This window comes from Oryctolagus cuniculus, chromosome 13, assembly GCF_964237555.1.
Source record: "Oryctolagus cuniculus chromosome 13, mOryCun1.1, whole genome shotgun sequence".
In the NCBI taxonomy this organism is placed as follows: domain Eukaryota; kingdom Metazoa; phylum Chordata; class Mammalia; order Lagomorpha; family Leporidae; genus Oryctolagus; species Oryctolagus cuniculus.
In genome coordinates this window covers 95,473,655-95,494,981 of record NC_091444.1, presented here as the reverse complement: position 1 = coordinate 95,494,981, position 21,327 = coordinate 95,473,655, and the positions used below count along the sequence as shown (strand labels likewise).

At 39.4% G+C, this 21,327-nt stretch overlaps 1 protein-coding gene across 2 annotated transcripts in view; it reads right to left on the bottom strand.

The window, feature by feature from the left end:
• The window catches only part of ADARB2 (adenosine deaminase RNA specific B2 (inactive)), a 571,117-nt gene extending 550,121 nt beyond the window's left edge, over window positions 1-20,996 (bottom strand). Inside the window, exon 1 of one of the 2 annotated variants that reach the window (XM_051832433.2) lies at window positions 20,217-20,996. In XM_051832433.2, the coding sequence (XP_051688393.1) occupies window positions 20,217-20,316 (100 nt within the window). In that variant the 5' untranslated portion in view covers window positions 20,317-20,996. The remainder of the gene's footprint in view (window positions 1-20,216) is intronic. The other variant, XM_051832432.2, reaches the window with a different exon arrangement.
• Window positions 20,997-21,327: the final 331 nt, after the last annotated feature.

Sequence of the window (21,327 nt, the reverse complement as noted above, 5' to 3'; positions counted from 1 at the left end):
ATCACTCAAGCCATTTTTAGTATTTTTCTCTTACTGTATGACGCTTTTGATTATCCAACTGAAAAACTTTCGAGGTTACTGCAAATTAAATGTGATTTTGCTAAAAATCATGAGTGAAAATTGACCCCAAAGCTACAAAAATACTGATGTGTAAGTGTCTTGATGCAGAAATGGAATCATCTTTGAATGATGCTGTTCAAGAGGAAAGTAACTAAGGCTGTGGGTGACTCAGAGAATGAGTCAACACCCATTTCTGACCAGTGTGTTTCCCATGTCTTGCCTTCTTTTGTTATATTTAAGAGGTCCTGAAAAGGAAATGATATGCTATTTCTTAATTACAAGTGGAAACTAAATCCATTAGTTTTCAGCCAAAAGAGTGTGCATGAGCTGTACCCAGAAGATTCCTAGAATGGACAGAAGACTTGAAGGATCCAGAGCCAGGTGACAGCACCATGATGTCCAGGCCTCCATCAGCACTGTTCTTCCTTCTCCCCCAGCTGTAGGACAGCTCCTTACTGGACAATGGCTACACTGAATGGCAGCTGTGGGTTGTGTTTTGCATAAACTCTTTGGATTCATAATTCTTAGAGATGTTATATTCCATCTTGTACCTCTGCCTAAGCTCTAGCAATAAACTACCCCTATACATGACATAAGGGGGCATCACCCCCACCCAGGAAGGGATAGAGTAGATAGACAGATAGATAGGACAATACAGTGTATGATGCTGGCTCTGAGCATCCAAAAGAACAGGGGTGGCCAGGGGCACTCTGGCACAGTCTGCTCTAGGGAATGAATCTCCTGGGACCTCATTTAAAATGCAGAGCCACGGGCTTCACCAACAGCACTTCTGACTCCACACTGCCAGAATGGGAGCTCAGCTTGTGTTCTCTAATGAGCATCCAGGGTTCACACGTGGAGAACTACTAGGCTGAGGCAGTCAAAGCCAGTGTCCTGAGCCTTTTCTTGGGATGCAAACATCTCCTTTCAATTTCCTCTGGTTCATAACAAAGAGACCTTGCAAGTTCATTTGGATTGTAGGTGGGAGATGTTTCCTACTTTGCTGAAATGCATGATTTTCCAAAAAGCTCGTTTTTTTTTCATTTTGATATCTTTCCAGAGAAGTTCCATAACACCCCAGGATATTAGTCTAATGTACTGCCTCGGCTATCTTGTGCCCCAGCTTGCAAATCTCATCACTGTGCACTACTTAATATCTTTTATTTCGTGCAGTATTTCAAATCTTATGCTGTTCAGAAAAAATATGAAAACTTTTAAATCAGAATAAACGATTGCCTCATTTTAGCTCCATAAATTGGGAGTATTCACATGTTATCCTTTTGGCAAATTATTGCTAAAAGCAAAATTTTACAAGGATCTTGGCTTAATAGTTTAGTGGAATAATTGGTACTGTCTCATAAGTTACAGAGCATTGAGCCATATGATTTACTTTCAAGTCAGGATCCTTATGATTAAAATTAGGAATTATTTCTCATTAATCCATATACTGCACGTGTGTCATGAGATGATCCGGGAAAACATGGACACATCAAAATCTTTTAAAACATGTGGTGAAGTGGGATGGTTTATTCAAGGCAAATTTTGGAACAGTGTAAGCTGTAAGACTGAAAAAGAGGGGAAAACAGTAGAAAAGATATGAAAGTGAACTTATGACTCTTATTGAGCTATATATGCCTGATAGCTTGGCAGTTTTTGCTCAGCACAGGTATTTCTATTTGTAAGAGTTTCACAAAGTTAATGCAACCATCTTTTTTTCCCTAAAATGAATACACATTGGACATTATCTATTTGATCTTCCTATGACCTTGCTGTAAATGATTCCAAAAATGTAATATGATTTAGAAACTTTACAATGCAGAGAAGCAATTAAATGTAACTGAAAGCAAAATAAGTATGGTTTTGAGTAAAACAGAGGGGGATACTAATTTAAAAAAAACTCTATTACAAGACACAGATTTTTGCCTTTCTCTGCTTAGACGGACTTCAGAAATGATGCCCATGGGGTGGGTAATGTGAGGAACAGGTTGAGCCACTGCTTGGGATTCCAGTATCCCACATCCAAGTGCTGGTTCCCGTCCCAGCTGCTCCCCTTCTGATTCAGCTTCCTGCCAATGCGCTGTTAGAGGAATCATTTAAATTTGCATGAAGTGGCAGCCACTGGGGCCATTAGCTGCTGCTTCTGACACTTGGATCTCTAACATTCCTGCTAATGCATACACTGGGAGGCAGAAGGTGATGGCCCCAGACTCTGGTTCTTGACACCCATGTGGGTTCTCCTGACTGAATTCTTTTTTTTTTTTTTTTCTTTTTTTTTTTTTTTTTACAGGCAGAGTGGACAGTGAGAGAGAGAGACAGAGAGAAAGGTCTTCCTTTTGCCGTTGGTTCACCCTCCAATGGCCGCCGCGGCTGGTGCACCGCGCTGATCCGATGGCAGGAGCCAGGAGCCAGGTGCTTTTCCTGGTCTCCCATGGGGTGCAGGGCCAAGTACTTGGGCCATCCTCCACTGCACTCCCTGGCCACAGCAGAGGGCTGGCCTGGAAGAGGGGCAACCGGGACAGAATCCGGCGCCCCGACCGGGACTAGAACCCGGTGTGCCAGCGCCGCTAGGTGGAGGATTAGCCTAGTGAGCCGCGGTGCCGGCTCCTGACTGAATTCTTGTTTCAACCTTGGCCTGGCCCAGAAGTTGTGGACACTTAATATATCAGCAGATGGAAGGTCTCTCTGCCTCTGTCTCTCTGCCTTTAAAATAAAAATTAAAAAGTAAAGTGAATAAATAAAAAATTTTAAACATTCAACTGTATAAAAATTGTGCAAAGACTTAAAATCACTTTTAAAAGGTAAGGTGGCAAAAATATGGCAAAAAGTGAAATTTTATACTCTTTTTCTTATCAATACCCCCCTGAGCAGTTTAACAACTATTTACATAGTGTCTACAGTGTACTGTGTATTATAAGTAACCTAGCGATGACTAGGTTATATATGAGAGGATATGCACAGGTTACATGAAGATACTATGGCATCTTATTTAAGAGGCTGGAGCATCTTTACATTGTGGCACCCATAGTGAGATGGGGTGTCCTGGAACAAATCCCTTGTGGATACTGAGGGAGGGCTATGTAAAGAATTTTATGCACTGGGGCTGGCATTGTGGCATGGCAAGTTAATCTGTTTAGCTGAAATGCCAGCATCCCATCTAAGTGCTGGTTCATGTCCTGGCTGCTCTACTTCTGATCCAGCTCCCTGCCAATGGCCCGAGAAAAGCAACGGAAGATGGTCCAAGTAGTTGGGCCCCTGCTTCCCACGTGGAAGACCTAGAAGAAGCTCCTCCTGGCTTTGGCCTGGCCCAGCCCCAGCCATTGCAACCATCCAGGGAGTGAACCAGTGAATGGAATCTCCCTCTCTTTCTGTCTTTCCCTCTCTCTTTGCAACTCTGAATTTCAATTAAATAAATACATATTTTAAAAAAAAGGATTTTAGGCCTTGTTAGAGTACCATCACACAAAGAAGTTTACAAAAGCCCATTCAAGCCAGTTTATCATATAGTTGAATTGATGTACCCTTGTTAGGCTGACATCTGGGTCTCAGATGTGTGTAACTTACGCTTTGATCCATCCTCCTCAGCTCTTCCAGTTCTGAGTCTGGAGTCTGCCTCACGTCCACACATCTGGTCAGATCAGGAAGGTAATAAAATTGCCTCTGTCTGCCCTAAGTTCAGTGACATCACAGAATTCCATATTTTTATTTCTGGTGACCAAATATTGATGCTCATCAATCCGTTATAAATAAAATGCATCAGGAGGTGATTTATTTACAAGGAATTTTTCTAAAATCCAAAAATCCTACCTGTGTTTATGTAAAATGACTTTATAAATAAGATTGTGAACAGATGGGAAGAACCGTTTTAGTCAATTTGTGTGTAATGGAGTTGTATATACTTTACTTAATGGTAAAAATCTCTTTGTTATATGGTAGGAGCACAGTGCATTTTCTCAGGAGGATCTCGGTGATTTAGCGTTCTAAAAATCGACTCTGTCAGGATTAGTCACCAGACAGTGAGTTCAAATATCTTCCTTGACTATTCTGCACCCAAATTTATTTCCGTTATCTACTTCTTACTCATTCACACACTGAATTTAAAAGAGAACCTATATATTTACCTGTGGTTTCAATTTAATTTTGACTTTGTATTGCTAGCATAGACTCTGAAGTAGCTTAATCTAGGAAATTGGAACATTAAATCTATTATTTATGCAAAAAAAAGATGAAAAATTTCTGCTGCACAAGCACACAGAGACAAACATGCAAGATAATGCAGAATGTTTTCATTGTAAATCCAAATGCACAATAACCAAGAGCATATTTAAATCAGATGAATATCCATTGTAATATTTGGATTCTGTTCTAGGGCTTTTCTGAGCAATAATAAGGCTTTCTGTTTTATTTTCACTGCAAAATATTAACTAACTTGAATATTATAACAATGTTTATATCTAGACAGTTTGTGCACACATGTGATGTTATGGAAGTGTGTGCTGTGTTTACCTTCATAGCACATCACCGTTGTTTTTGAAGGAATAAAATTTGAATTTTCTCACATCTATTCATAATTCATTATATTCCTTTAATATTTTGCTTTCTATTACATTTAATAGATTTCTAAATATAATATATATTTCTTACATATCTGAGAAATGAAGATGTTTACATGTCTGAATTTTGTTCATTAATCTCTAAAGTTTCCTTTAAAATTCCATTCAGAAGATTGCATTAATGATGCTATTTCAATGAGTTAAATCACAGAGAAGGGTGTACAAATACCTCCATCTCTACATACTAGCACATGCACAAACACATGCACCCTCACCCACTCACCAACATATTCACTAAAATACTATGAGTTCGACTGTATGCTATTTCTGGAAATGCAGGTACAAAACTCTCTTTTGAAGTCCCTTTTGTATTACAGCTCCATGTCATAGTTCTTACAGCTACCACTAACATACTATTTCTGAGACACAGGTTTTAACAGCAAAGTACAGAGGTTTTCAGAGGAGGTCCCTACATGAAATGAACTCTACCTGGCCCAGAAAACATTTACTCCTGTCTTTCTAGGGACCTGTGCTCTTGCGACCACCTCTCTTCATGTTCAAGTGCATTCCAGAGCCATGGTCCCTCCAAGAGCATCTCCTTCAAGCTCAAAAAATATAGATCCCATCTAGCTCATTTAATCTGGATTCCCTAAATAGTAACATAACATGCTTTGGATCTCATCTCCCTCATCCATAAAGAAAATTTGCTGTTTTGTTATGGGTCCTTTAAGCTCATTTTTTATCTCTCAGTAAGAAACAGCTAAGACTGATTCTACCAAATTTGGGGGAAAAAAAAAGAAAAACACAGGCAGAGTTGAAAAAATTTGCCTCCTACCATTACATTGTGGATACAACCTTTTCTGCAGTCATGAAAATACCCACAACTTTTCACCAGAAATCGGCTTCTTTTGAGGAGTCTGAAGAGGATCAAAGAAAAGGCAAGAGAAAGTAGAACTCAGATAGTTTACACGATCCTTTCGGATGGCAACGCTTATGACACAACAATGCAGGAAAATTATCTGTACATCTGATCAAGTCTGATGTTTATCTGATTCTATAAATATCTCTTGTCTATGAGAAATATCATGGTTTATCCACTGGGGATTTGATTATGATGAAATGGAATGTATGAATATAAGGCCCTTATTGAGGTAGTGATAATGTTACTGGGAAGAGAGTACTGATAGTCTAACCAATGCTTTAGTTTTCAGTAAATGTTTCCAAACGTGAATAAAACTCTGATTTTTGGTGTGTTAAGATGGGCTGACTTGTGTTTCTCCCAAATTTTTTATGTACTAACCCTTAGTACCACAGAATGTGACCATATGTGGAGATATAATACTTAGAGATGGTTAAGTTAAAATGAGCAAATTCCCTGTACACACATCATAGTACTAGAATTCAAATCCTATTCATATTTTCTAGATAAGGAAGAAGTTCAGCAGCAAGGAATCCCTGCAACTTTCATTTGATAAACACGTGGCCATCTTGTGAATATTCTTTTGCAGCTAGGATCCGGTGGTCATTTAGCTACTTCCTCTGCAGTTACACCCATCTCTATGTCCAGCCCATGCAACATCACTAAGTAAATACTTGTTAACCTGGTAAATTATTCTAACTATGAGAACTTGTTATCTGTGCCTCCTTGTTGTGTTGGAGGATGCTAAGTCATTGTCAGGTGGATAGCATTGTTCCCTTGGAGAGATGAGAGCGAATTTTCTGCCAAGTTTGTCTTTGCTCTCAAGTGCCAAGTGCATCAAGCATCCAAATGTTTGGGAAGCACCTCCAAAGACCTCAGAGGCACTAGTACCCACTGAGTTGCCTCCTGTGCACAGCACCAGCAGGATCTGACTGGTATCATGGGTCACCAACAGGCATCGCCTGGGTGCTCTTTATTCTTGTGCTCTTGGTCCTATTGTGCTTTAGTGAATGACAGTCTAGTAGGGTTTTGGTAAATCTGCATGTGCTCTTGAGTAGTAAGAGAAGTACCAGATGGGCTGATGCCGTGGCTCACTTGGCTAATCCTCCACCTGCGGCACTGGCACCCCGAGTTTTAGTCCGGGTTGGGGCACAGGGTACTAGTCCCAGTTGCTCCTCTTCCAGTCCAGCTCTCTGCTGTGGCCCAGGAGGGCAGAGGAGGATGGCCCAAGTGCTTGGGCCCCTGCACTCGCATGGGAGACCGGGAGGAAGCACCTGGCTCCTGGCTTGGGATAGGTGCAGCGCCGGCCGTAGCGGCCATTAGGGGAGTGAATCAACAGAAGGAAGACCTTTCTCTCTGTCTCTCACTGTCTATAACTCTCTCTCTGTCTCTCTCTCTCTATCTAGCTCTGCCTGGCAAAAGAGAGAGAGAGAGAGAGAGAGAGAGAGAGAGAGGTACCAGATGAAAGAGTAAGGGACTCACCACCTCACCCCTTCGTGGAATAGTAGGCATTAACTTTGGAAGGTGGCTGCAGAACTTCTACGATGACATTAACAAGAATGGGGGGGCAGCCAGAATGCCTACTGTGGCCACTTTCTAAATGTGTTACTTGTGGTTAGTGACTTTTTTTTTTTTTTTTTTTTACAGGCAGAGTGGACAGTGGGAGGGAGAGACAGAGAAAGGTCTTCCTTTGCCATTGGTTCACCCTCCAATGGCCGCTACGGCCAGCGTGCTTCGGTCGGTGCACCGTGCTGATCTGAAGACAGGAGCCAGGTGCTTCTCCTGGTCTCCCATGGGGTGCAGGGCCCAAGCACTTGGGCCATCCTCCACTGCACTCCCGGGCCACAGCAGAGAGCTGGCCTGGAAGAGAAGCAACCGGGACAGAATCCAGCGCCCGCCCCGACCGGGACTAGAATCCGGTGTGCCAGCGCCACAGGGGGAGGATTAGCCTAGTGGGCCGCAGCACCGGCCAGTTAGTGTCTTAACTGTCCGAAATCTCCATGGCTTACCCTGTAAAATGAAGACAGTAATCATCACCACCCTGTCACATTGTGGGAAGACTAAGTGAGCTGATATATGTTAAGCTCCTAGGACAGTATAAGTGCTCAGTAAGTGTTAGTTATTAATTTTTAGTTCATTTTGCCTAAGGGTCAAATGGGCAGTTAAACAGCCGTGGTATTGCTGATTTACACTTGAGTAATGAAGCCAATCTTGTGGAAAACATTAAAGGATAGATTCAACTAAATGGATGTTTAGGATGTATCCTCCCTTGTATTGTATTAACCTTTGGGGTTATGAAAACATTTTACAAAATAGATAAATCCAATACCATGAACTTTTAGTTAGTTTATCTGTGACATGAATGAACTGCAAAGTCTTTGATTCCTGGGCCACAGTGATAGTCAATGATGCCATATAATCTTTTCTCTCTCTATTTTCTCCATCCAGGGTAGGGAGTCTGTTTTTGACATGAACCCATACTAGAATTCTATTCCTTCTTCTTCTTTTTTTTTTTTTTTTTTTTTTTTTTTTTTTTTTTTACAGGCAGAGTGGACAGTGAGAGAGAGACACAGAGAGAAAGGTCTTCCTTTGCCGTTGGTTCACCCTCCAATGGCCGCCACGGCTGGCACGCTGCAGCCGGTGCACCGCACTGATCCGATGGCAGGAGCCAGGTACTTATCCTGATCTCCCATGGGGTGCAGGGCCCAAGCACTTGGGCCATCCTCCACTGCACTCCCTGGCCACAGCAGAGAGCTGGCCTGGAAGAGGGGCAACCGGGACAGAATCCGGCGCCCCGATCAGGACTAGAACCCGGTGTGCCGGTGCCGCAAGGTGGAGGATTAGCCTAGTGAGCCACGGCGCCGGCCCCATTTCTTCTTCAAAAATATGTTAGCATCAATCATATACCATTGAGTCAAACTCAGACTGAACATTTTCAAATGATCCTTGTGGACTGGGGCTGGGGTACGGGTAAAACAGAGGGCTGTGACAAGAGAAAGTGGTCTTCCCAAGGTAAGACCAAGAGAGAAGCATGGAAGAAAGAAACTTGTTTTAGATATAGAAGATACTGCATTCATATCTGAGGCTGAACATTCTCAGCCAGATGGATTTTTTGATATTAGTGATGGGAACTCTAGCATAAGGAAATAACCTTTCAGAGTATATGGACACAGATCAAGTCATCTTAGGAGACAGTGATAGTTCAACCTGAATCTACAAAAAGAAAAGACCAAGCATGTGAAGAGTAAGGACTATTTCCTCAACCACACTGGATTAAGAATTAATGCTTTTGTAGTAAAAGAGGTATGGTTGCTAATACCAGAATTCTACTATATATAGGTTATACTTTATTAAGCCACATGCATACACATAGTGTACAGCTTCAATACATTATATTATTTTAATTTTATTAGCTTGCATTCTTGGTTTCCCTGATATTCAAATTCTGAAACATTCCTAAGCACTAGTATTGATAAGTGACTAGAACAAACTATTGCAGTCACTATTATTGTGGCAAAAAAAAAAAAAAATGAGTAGTTCAAGCAAGTAATACCTACTAAGGAATTCTTCAATTGGTGCATTGTGGATGTAGGTTCTACACTGTCTCTTGCTTAGTACTTATGAGGGTACTTAAAAAGTTCTTAGAATATGGATTAGAGGGTAAATGTATTTTGGTGCCTAAAATTTAAAATCTATTTGTACCTCTTTTCATACATTTTACATGATTTTTTAAAGATCCCTCATATAAGAGAAATAGATATAGAATATAAATTGATAGATGGATGAGAATAGATAGAAATAGATGGGATTCCAAGGTTATCTAATAAGTAAGATAAGAAAGACTAAGAACCTTGCTATCTACATAGAAACAAGGGACAGATTTGATGGCTGACCTATTTTTTTACAATCTATCTGTTTCAGACGGTGAGTGGAAGTGGGAATACCAACATCTTCCATGACTATATAGATGAGGTCTACTTAAATAGTGTTAAACAGATAAGTATTTTCAGGCAAAATGATGCCATCCTTGATCATAAAAAAAAAAAGTCATGCAATATTATCAGTAAGAGCCTATAATTTAACTTACTCTTTGGCTTGATGTCAAACTTTTGTACTACACATAGACATATGGCACTGGCCCTCAGTAATAAGCAACATGGTGACTAAGTACTGGGATAGTGCTTGGGCCTTCCTCAAGGAAGAAGTGAGGGGCATCAGTTACAGGTATGGGGCAGCTTTAAGACAGGCCTGTGCTTCGGTACGGAAATGTCCACTGCTCAAGCTGAAAACACAGAACAGAGAGGCTGAGACGCATTTCCCGGGAGTCAGTCTTAGAAAGTTTGCTCGGTGAGAAGCACTCTGGTCTCTCTGAATTTGTTTGGGTGAGAGGGCATCATCTTATTTTTTACAAGCACATCCTGAATAGCTGGCCGATCATGCCAATCATCTAAGGACTAATTTGTCAAGCAATAGAAGTGTGCCCCTTCAAGCCTTCTGGAAGGGAAGTCATGTAAAATATCTCTTCCACATAGTCACAGAAGAGGCAGAAGCACATTGAGTTTTGTTTTCTGACTACGTTAGAACATTCTCCAGTGCTGCAGTGACTGTTTAATCCCTTCCATTTATCGTGGTGACTGACAAACAAAGGTGTTCAATAAATGTTTGTTGAATGGATAAACCCCAATTTACATAACTCTGACGTAAAAATAGATCAGATAGTGCTCTTTATAAATTTACAGCCTAAATCTGATAATTCTACAATAAACATTCGTTGATCTTGTGCAATGAGATGCTCACCGTGCTAATCTCTGAGAACACAATGATGCACGCCATGATGTTCATCCGCGAGAAGTCACAGTGGAGGCAGAAGCAAGACCTGACACTCCAACCTCTGGAGAATTCCACAAAGCAGTTGGAGAGACTGCATTCTTCCCTAGCTGGCATTATCTCCTAAGATGGTTTATGGATGTCATGCCTGTATACTAACCCGGCATTGATTGCTGCTTATTCGTAGATTGCTATAGCTCATAAGGTCTATGCGCAATCTGCTTAGAAAAATTTCCTTGTTAACAGTGTTCTGATTTTTTTTAACTTTTATTTAATAAATATAAATTTCCAAAGTACAGCTTATGGATTACAATGGCTTTTTCCCTCCCATCACTTCCCTCCCACCCACAACCCTCCCATCTCCCACTCCCTCTCCCATTCCATTCGCATCAAGATTCATTTTCAATTATCTTTATATACAGATCAATTTAGTATCTATTAAGTAAAGATTTCAACAGTTTGCACCCACACAGAAACACAAAGTGTAAAATACTGTTTGAGTACTAGTTATAGCATTAATTCACATTGAACAACACATTAAGGACAGAGATCTTACATGAGGAGTAATTTTGAAATAAATTCTTCTTTCAACATCAAAATCAACTTTTCCAGTGAGTTTTAATTGAGTAGCTGTCATATTTTGATACTATTGGGGAAACTAAAAATGTTCAAACGTTGAGGTGTTTATATTTTGATGGCTTTAATTTTATACAGAAATTCCACATGAAACAATAAAGAAAACATAATATAAGTCTGATTCTGTAGACAATATCTGATATAATTTTATTATACTTTATTTGTTTTCTATTTCTTTTTATACTATTTTTTTTCACAAAAACTTGACCATAGAACCTAGTCTTGTGTCGATGTCACATTAGGTTGATTTTGTTCCTCGTTTTTTGTTGTTATTGTTGTTTGTTTTTGCTAACCCCGCACACAACATAAGCTCAGAGAGAAGGGCTAGGACAAGTTTCTTTCTGTTAGGTCTTTGCAGTGGCTAGCTCCTTGCCTAGTCCATAGTAGATAAAGTTGTAAATAAATAAATAAATAATTCAAACCAAATACGGGTCTTGTCTGAAAACATACAATATTTAAGGCAAAACTGCAAATAGAACAGAAGTGTATAGCATGTTGCATACTTTTAAATCAGGTATCATTTCTGTATTGACAGCTACCTAAAATAAAATACAGAAAGATGAAATCTTATGTGGCACAAGAAAAAAGAGACTTGCAAGTTATTCTCTATCTTTCTTCCTGTATGTCTCTCCATCTCTCTCCCTTAAAAAATTGTCATAGTAGTGTGGTGTTGCTTCTCTCTTGTTTTATGATGTAAAAAGGCAAATTATTTTGTATTAGTGGCAGAAACCAAAAAAAAAAAATCTGTTTTGTGTGAAATATGCCTAAAGGAAGATTTCAGAAGATAATGTTCTGGAAGTTTTGCAATTAAGAAATTAACATTTTCCTCAACACTAAACTATCATTTCAAACCAACATCCAATTTTTTCAGAGTCTGAGCTCTCAGAAATTTAGTAAATATTTTTTTCCTATATTGCTGTTCCAAAGTTAGAGAATCTTTTAACATTTTAATATTCAATGATTCAACAAATGCTTATATATTTTAAATCTTTAGCCTACCATCTCTATATGTTGCATGCAAACATTAGTAATCTCTACTAAACACAAAGCATACATTTCCATGACATGAATTCTATTCATTATCTACATACAAAAGTCTACATCATGATGGAACTTCTTTGAAACAAAAAATTGAATTAAAAAATCAAATGATTATCTGAGGTTGTATGAACTCTCAAATTTGTTAAACTTAAAAATAATCTTGTCTATTTAAATCTTTAATATGTAAATATTTCCTTTAATTTCAATTACTGCTGAGTATACATCTATCTGCAGATATTGAGAGTGGGGTGGTATAACAATATTGGAGCAATGTGTTAACTACACATCAAGCCCACCTTTAGAGGTGACATCATTTGCTCTCAGTTCATTGTTTTTCAAGGGCTGTCAAAGTTAGTGTATTCCACATGCTATTGTCTTGGATATTTTTCAAATGCTACTCTTGCCCTAGTACTTTTCCTAAGGATATAAAAATGATTTTTATTTCAAAATTGTTTCATCTTCAGAAATAAATTAGAAGCAGGGAATTAATCTAATTCAAAATATGCTTTAAATTAAGAAAATCACTTTCTGTTTGAATTCTATTCGAATCTGGAGAGTGCGTAAAAAGTTTCATCTATAGTCTTGATATTTAGAGTTGAATCATGTATAAAATATCTTTATGTCTGTGGCTCAATCAGACTACATATGCTTTTGTTCATCTAAGGAATATTAAAAGGTATTTTTCAATAGTCTTTTTTCTCAATCAGCCAGTGCAGAAAGCATCCTTGGTGTTTTCAGTTTTGTCCAAGTGTGTACACATTTCAATACCTTCGACATTTTCCTTCCTAGGCCCGGACAGTCTTAATATAAAGAGGATGGGTATTTCCTTTAAGCACACAGCTATTTTCACAGGCATGAGCCCAACATGAAGGCAGCATCTGTTCTAGACAGGGATGAGTGAACCCAGCCAGACTTGGGGTTTAGATGAGGTCAGAATCTATTTTACTGACATTTCTGTCATGTTTATTAAATTGCATTTTGCCAAATGCAATTAAACTTTTAGGAGATACTGCATTTCTTTGAAAGGGGGAAATCAGTGTGCTTCCGTTGGTCTTTGACTAACACAATTTTTAAAAATCCATTATCAGTGTCCTAGGTATGTGCTCTGAGCTGGCTTGTTATAAGCCTCAAGCCCGGCTTCAGGAGACAGTGCTATCTCCACTGTTGTTTGTTTTCCCCATGAGAGAGAGTTTGACTTGGGTTAGCATTTTCAGTTAGGGATTGGCTCCAGTTTGAAAGAACCATCCTATTTTAACACCACATTTGAGAAGACATATTGGAGAAATCATGTAGGACATTACAAAATGATGAGGCAGTAGGAAACAAGAATTGGAGATTTCATCGCAAATAAATGGAGCAGCAAAGATTAATTAAATCTCTAAAATTCTCCAAAGCACATCTTGGTTAAAGTATTTAAAGGGACACTTTCCATGACATGCAAATCACCTGAAATGTTGAGCTTTCATTTCTGTGTTAGATTCACTCCATCTATTAAAAACCCCACAAAAGAAGGAGTCTAAATATATTCTGATCAACACTAGCTTTATTTATTATCCAAATGGTAAAACAGCTGCAGAAAGAAACCTTGGTCTGTTTAATAAATGAGTTATCTGTTGGCATAGTTTTGTAAAAACACTCAGTGAAGTGAAGGCACCCAGATTTGAGTCAAAGTGTTAATGCAAGCGAACAGGTACTTACACTACAACCGAGGACTGCCTACTTTACCTGAAATCTTCCTTCCCAACTGAGGGAGATGCTGGTCATGAAAGGCATGGAGAGGCTTCAGCTCATGTGAATACTCATGTTAGACCTGAATTAGCAGCTCCACAAATTAGGCAGCTCTAATTGTCCTCTCTGCGTCAAAAGTGGCTCAGTGAAGCCACTGTCGATCCGTGATTTTAAGTGTGCACAGCTCAAAAAAGCTTTGAAATTCTCCTCTCTTTAAATCTAAATGTCACCTGAAGGTTTACATTATATTCTGCTTCAATCTTAAACATGAATATCATTTTTCTTTGTTTATGGAAATGCTTCATTTATTGGATACCATTTCTTAATCAAATATAAAACCTATTTCTTACTATAAATAGGGAATGTATATGAACTTTTTTGCTACCTTTTTGGGAAAAATAACACTTGGTAATTTTATAATTTAAAAACAGATGATAGTGCATTCCAACATATTTGTGTTTTATAACACAAAGAAGGCATTTATAGCCATTTTCTTTCCAGAAGACAGATACTAATTGTATTCATTCCCCATCAATAAAATAATAAAATGTAATTATTTTGCTGCCCTTCATATTCCATACCTACAGTTGGAATGAAAGATGATTAAACATTACAGGGTGTGTGGGAAGACCCAGACAACTCAGATTAACTCTTCATTTTCAAATATGTATACTGCTTTTCAGAAAAAGACTGCTGTCTTTGCAAGAGACCTCATTTATTTGGGGGCAAATATACAGATCTCTTAAAAGGCAAAAATCTCAGTCTCTAAGTTGCTAGTTCTTGGATGTGGTTTGTGGGAAGCTAGATACATGCATAAAATTGCAGGTGGAGAACGAGGTCTAAGAGCTGTGTTTGCCATAACATTGCCTACACAGTCAGGAAATCCAACGCAGCAGCTTCTCTTCTCTATGAATTTTTAATAAAATAAGTAAATAAAAGCTAACTTTTAGCCACTGTATATGGATGTCTTGATACCTAGGTAGTAAACTTAAAACGATATCTTGATACCAAGATGGAAAACTTAGAAAGATCTGGTTCTAAATTTCCAAATTTCTACATTTACTCTTCCTTTTTTTTTTTTTTCTAATGTCTCACAAGAACAAGTCAGATTTACATGTGAATCAGCCACTTAGAAAGGAATTTTTTTCTTCTCTTTTTGAAAGTAATGTCCCTTTATTTGATATTGGTACACTATAGCAAATAATAAACAGTTGTCTTTCCAAGATCAGGTACTTAAGAGCATATATTTCTCTGAGTGTAGGGAAATAATTTGATGATAAAGATGGGGTTAATTTAGGTTCATCTTATTTGTAAATACCTAGCAACACGAGTCAGGCTTCTTGGCTCCATGTCAGCCAGTGTGAACTGCTGTGTTGCTTTTCCATGTGATATCCTACAACCAACACGGATAGTGGTAACGCTCAGTAGGCTGAGCATTCTGTGTAGGACATGCATACTGTTCATAGTTCACTTGCCATTCCCCTTTTCTTCTTTTTTTTCGGTTTCAAAATGACTATACCTGCTTTCAAAATTGTGCTTACAATGTGAAAATCTGTCCTTTTAGAAATCTTGTTTGCAAGTAAAAAAGAGACAAACTTACCACTGCAACCTGTGTTCAGAAATAGCATTTTAAATGATTTAGGCTAAGTGGTATAATTATTTTTAGTGTTGAGAGTTTGCTAAAAAAAAAACTGTTCGTATTTCAAAAACACTGACACTCCATTTCCAGTATTTTAGAAAGACACAGACAGGTATAAAAATTACTCCAATATTTTATCTGTCTTTACTGTGCATGTACATACAAAGTAATATAAAACAAATATACATACATATAATTTTTAAATTGAGCATTGACTGTGTTCACAGCATAATTTATATATCTCAAAAAAGAAAAATATAGTTTTCCTATTCTGCATTCTTTTACATAATTCTGTTCTGGAATGACACTTCTGTAATAATCAAATCACCATTATTTAGATATGGATACATGAATCCTGTATTTTCATTCTAAATTCAAGTTCACTGATCAAATCTAATCCCCTCGAAGCAACCTCAAATTACTGCTATTACATGGGTCACTGGAAACCGGAGCCACTAATACAAATTTTTTAAAAAGCAAAAGCAAAATAAATAAATAAATAAACACCCCACACAGTTAGATGCTGGCTAACAGCATAATCAATTTGATTTTATCACTAAATTCAATCCTTCCTCTTGAGCTGTCAGCAAGCAAGATAAGCAGAATGTGTCGGAGCTGGAGCAGTTGGAGCAGACGGACTGAATCTCGCCAGATGACACGGTTGTGGTCTGCGCTGGCATGGCAGGGGACGGAGAGTCACACCGCCACACTCCCTCATCTCCAGCACAATCTTTCTATTTCATTAATTTTTCATGGAATTGCATTTCACAACAAGCCAGCGTCTGCCATCCATCTGCTCTACTTATTCTGTCCCTTTTGCCAACTTTTTATTTGCATTTCACAACACCTAGCAACCTACTATACTCTCAACTACCTTTCAGGGATTCATCACTTCACTTTTATATGGCTCCCTTGTGTTGATGTTCTCAAAATTCATTTGCAGTTTTCTAAAACTCTGTGTAACCAACCAGTCTGGAACAGTACCTAAATTTCAAGAGCTAACTTGTTTTGCTCTCAAATGCCTCAGAGACAGCGATCATGAGCCAACGCTCAAATTCAAGTTTAACTGACTTATCAAATGCTTGTTTATATAGTATTTCAAATAGGTCTTCAAAGTCCCTTCTCCTCACTAGCTTATGAAGATCAAAACTCCTCATTTAAAACTCTATCCTCCAATTTGCCTTGTGAAACCAGATGAATTTTTTTGGTTCTCAATCTATTTTCCAAAATCCTTGTAAGTGCCTTTGTTTTTTAAATAAAAAAATATTTCCAGAAATATAAGTTAATTTTACACATGAATGTATAGTTATGTATAATAATGAATAGAACATTAAGATATTTTATTTTCTAAATGCATTTAATGCTAATATATAGCTTCTTTTGGAAAAAAATACATTCACTAAGAAATAAGCAGACAAAACACCATTTCAATAAATTAAAACATTTGTATAGTTTCTCAAACATATTACTCAGAAGTCATCCCATGGATCAGAAATTAATTGAAAAATTGTAAGTGACCTATTTGTATATAATTACTGTTTTGAGCTGATACCAATAAAAACTTAAATCTTCGCCTTCATTATTTTGGATCAAAATGTCAAAATACATTCTTTTCTTATAATAGGCACATGTCCAGTTCTTTTCTAATATAGGGAGATACTGCCCTATATAACCATATAAAATAGATTTGATTGTGCATGATCACCTTCATGATTCTGCCAAAAACAATAAAGTGCAATCTCTCAGTGCTCTCTGTGAGAAATAAAAGACACGGGTACTTAGTGATGCCAGACAACAATTTCCCTAAACACTAGTGCTACTATTATTCTCCAAAAGTTATGAATAAAATAGAAACAGAATAAACTGATGCACCTCATGTGTTATATAGGGTATGAACAGTGATTTGCCGTATGTGTAAAAATGAGATGTTTTGCCTGATCGTCTTAGGATTTTTAAGTTGCTTGTCTTTCTACTTATCAAAGTCAAATTTTGGTGTTTCTCATTTGTATAGAAAATGTAAATAATTAATATATAATTTCAAAGAGAAAATTTCAGCAAAAAGTAACACGTGGAGGAAATGTAACAGTGTAGAATATTAGTCCTAATAGCACCGGTGGAATTGATGATGAGGTTTACTCTGAGTATCTTTTTAAAGTTTATCTGTAAGAGAAATGCCAGCTCCTGTCAGTTAATCCCTAAAATTCATATTCTGTGACTAAGTTTCGTTTTCCTTTTTTTTTTATTTTAAAGATACATACTATTTCCTGTGTGGTGTGATGACTGTGAAATAGCTGGTATCAGAAAGTATTTAATTTCCAAGACGGTGGATTGTATTTAACAATGAAGCATTGAATCATCGCCACACTTCAGCTGCAGCTAGAGTGTATCATTTCAGAGCTCATTGACTGTTTTGACAATGAAAATCCTATCATACCAAAGCTACTTTTAGGGTATATGTATAGAAAATGAAAAGCATTTCACAACACTGGGAAACTAAAAGCTATGATGTGTCTTTTGTCCATTACAATAGGTGGAAATATCACTTACAGGAAGAGCCCTTATATTGTGCTTATGAGCAGTGTCTTCAGTTAACACAAAATAGAGCCTAACTGGAACTCCTTAACACTCATCCACACATGTGGAATTGAAATTGTGACAAGCATAGAGTTTAATATCAGATACACTTAATGATTGCTAAGATCCGTGACTATAAGGACATAATTCAAACTCACCAATGTTTCTTGCAGAATAGAAAAACAAACATTGGTAATAAATAATAATTATATCTATAAGCTGAATCTATTCCCAGGAAAATGTAAATAGTTACCATGCTTTTTATAGTTTCCTCTGTTGTCTTCTAATTTAATTACATATGTCTAACTAACTTTTTCTCAAAAAGTGACTATTTCTTAGCTTGATTTGACTTTCTTACCAAATAGCTGTCAGCAGGTGCTATGGGAAATTCCCCTCACACAAATCTACCAGTAATAGGAATTGGCATCCCCATCCCGATTGCCTGCTCCTCCTTCAATTTTTGAGTATGAAAATTAAAACACTTGGTATATTAAAAGTAATCAAAGTATAGAACTATATGCAATAAGATTTTTATTCTGCATGGCTACAGTTAAGTTTATAGCAAAACAAAACAAAAAATGGTCTTCTTTCAGGTTTCTCTCCTCCTCACCCTTAGTTGGAAGCTTTTTAAGATATTGCAGCTGATATTGTCTTAATAAAAAGGCAAATATTTGAATAAAGGACACACTTTTCATGAGTTTATATTCTATATATTATGGCACAATATTACTCCTTACTCTTCCACTTTAAATATTTAAATAGATTAAAACTATTGGTAAATATGAACACATGAAGTGTAAAGATGGTGCTTCCTTTTCTGTCTTACGCATATTCACAATTCGATTTCTTGATTTTGTTAAAACTGGCATCCCTTTTTGTTACCATTTTCTTTGGAGGGTACTAAGAGTTGTGTTTCCAATGCTATTTTCAAACAGCAGAGTAAATGACACACATGCATTTCAGCAGTGCAAGAGTTAAAATCTCCCCTTTGGAGACCAAAGATTTTGAAATCTTTTAAAGAAGTTATTGGGCCACATCTGCTCCCAAGGATCCTAACATGCAATTCTAATGAACGACTGTTTACTGTCGACATTTATCTCTTCAAACTGTCTGGCTAATTTCTATTGTTGGAAGAAGTCATAAAAGACTTGGGGACTGGCAGAAGGGTGGTTAGGAAATGGTCTGGCAGAAACTTACCTTGGGCTGCTACAAAAATGAGAATTCCCTAGGGAGGATACCCCAACTATCGCTGACAATGCATCATGCATTAGGAAAACTGGAAAATCTGGTACATTTTTGTTCTACTTTTTCCGATTCTTTATACCTCTATATATTCACTTCTTTAAAAAAAAAAAAAAAAAAAAGGACATGCTTCCAATCGCGATAAAAACTAAACTTTCCCTCGCAGACTCACACTAAGGAGCTGACAGTAACCCAAGTTGCTCTGGAAGAAGAAGGCGCGGCACTGGAAGAATCTTTGATTTCTTTTGTGGAATGCGTGCAGGCTACTCCCTTGTAGGACATTGCTCTTAGGAGCAATTGTTCATTTCACACAAGCCCCCCGAGTGGAACCTGAGGCATCTGATGGCCCTAACTTCAGTAGCCAAGAACACACACTGACTGTGTGTCCCTAGCCACCCCTCCTCCTGCTTCTTTTTAAGAGGATGCAATGCTTGTTTCTTTTCAGGTCTTAATTTCAGCTTATTTCTGCAAGGAAGAGCCCTGTGTTTGCAGAGCAGTAGGGTCCCACACTTAGTACAAACTGCTAGCCAATTTGAGGAGGCGAATGCCCGGCTTCTGCCTGCTCCTTCCTCGACGACAATTTGGATGGCAAGAACCAGCGGCAGAGCTCCCGGCCTTTTATGTATGTTGGCTTAAGCGACTACTGCCGTTGGCATCGCATCTTGCGAGAACGTGGCCTCGGAGTGGGATCTGAAGCAGCGCCAGCCCCGGGTGTGCTGTGCCGGACGGCGGGACCAGGAGGAGCGCAGGTCCCTGTCCTCAAAGGACAGACGCCCCTCAACCACTGAGCTTTCAGCCTCCCTGCCTGCTGGCTCCTGCCAAACACCTTTCTCGCGCAGCGGCTGGAGGAAGCCCCCGGGCATTTACAAAGGGAACCTGAACTCGCCAGCACCTGCTCTGGCGTGGCCATCCCATCCGCAAAGCCCAGAGATCACAAGAGGAAGGAAGGGGAGCGCGCAGAGTTGCGGCGCGCAGGCCGGCGCACGAGAGCGGTTCTTACCTTTCCTCTTGGACCTCCTCCTCCTCCTCCTCTTGGACTTGCATTTGAGTTGACTGCTTAGCCCTCCAGACCCTCTGCCGCTCCCCAGGACGGATGCCATGGCTGAGACCCAGTCGCGAGGACCGGAGAGGAGTCCTTTCTTAAGCAATTTCACCTTTCTCTCCCTTGCCGCCGCCGCTGCCGCCGCCGCCGCCGCCGCCGAGCAGGCTGCTTCTGCTTTTGCAAATCGGTGAGCGGGTTCACTTTTTAAGACCAAGGACGCGAGCGCGCGTCTCTCTCCCTAATTGTTCTCTGGCACTGGGCGCTCCTGCTGGTCTGAGAGACTGCGCTGGGAGCCCCAGGACTGAGCCTGTCCGTGGGGCAGCAAGACCCGGGAAAGGTGCGCCCGGCCGGCCGTCCTGAGCGCTCCGGAGCCCTCCTTGGGCTGCCTCTTCATCTGGGCTCCCAGCGCCAGGCTGCTACTTTTGCACCTCTGCTAGTTGTTTGGCACCAGCCACTTCGAAGCCAATCACGCAGGGAGCTTGTCTATTTGCTGCTGCAAAGTCTAATTGGATCCAATCACAACTGTCTTCTGGCTCTGACATCAGCAGCAGCACCAGCCCGGTCGCCCTCTGGCAGCTTGCAAACTCAGCTCCCGTTTGGACGCAGGGAGCTGCCCAGGACCTGGTGGAAGAAGGGAAGGCTGTTCACAGGGAGCGACATCAACGCGGCGCTGGTTGGTCTGGGAGAAGCCCAAGCGGAGCGCAGAGGACAGGAGGGACCCTGGCCTGGGGGTGCCCAGGCTGCCTGCTGCAACCATCAGAGGGACAGCTCGCGATGCCCAGAAAAACGCAAGGACAGCTTTCTCCAACGCGACAGTTTCTAACTAGTTAATTCATTATCACGCGTATTGTGTCAAGAGGGGGAACTACCTCTCTCAGAAACACAGACTTTTCTCTCCCTCGAAAGGGACTTTTTTTTTCCCAATTCCCCTGGGCAGACAGGCGTCCTAGAGTTGTTTATGTCTTGGGTGGTGCGTGTTTGTGTCTTTTCTTCCGTTTTTATTCCCCCTTCATAGCCTTTGGCTGTTGCCTTTGCAAAGGCAAAGTGTTGCATAAAGACGGAGGTGTTA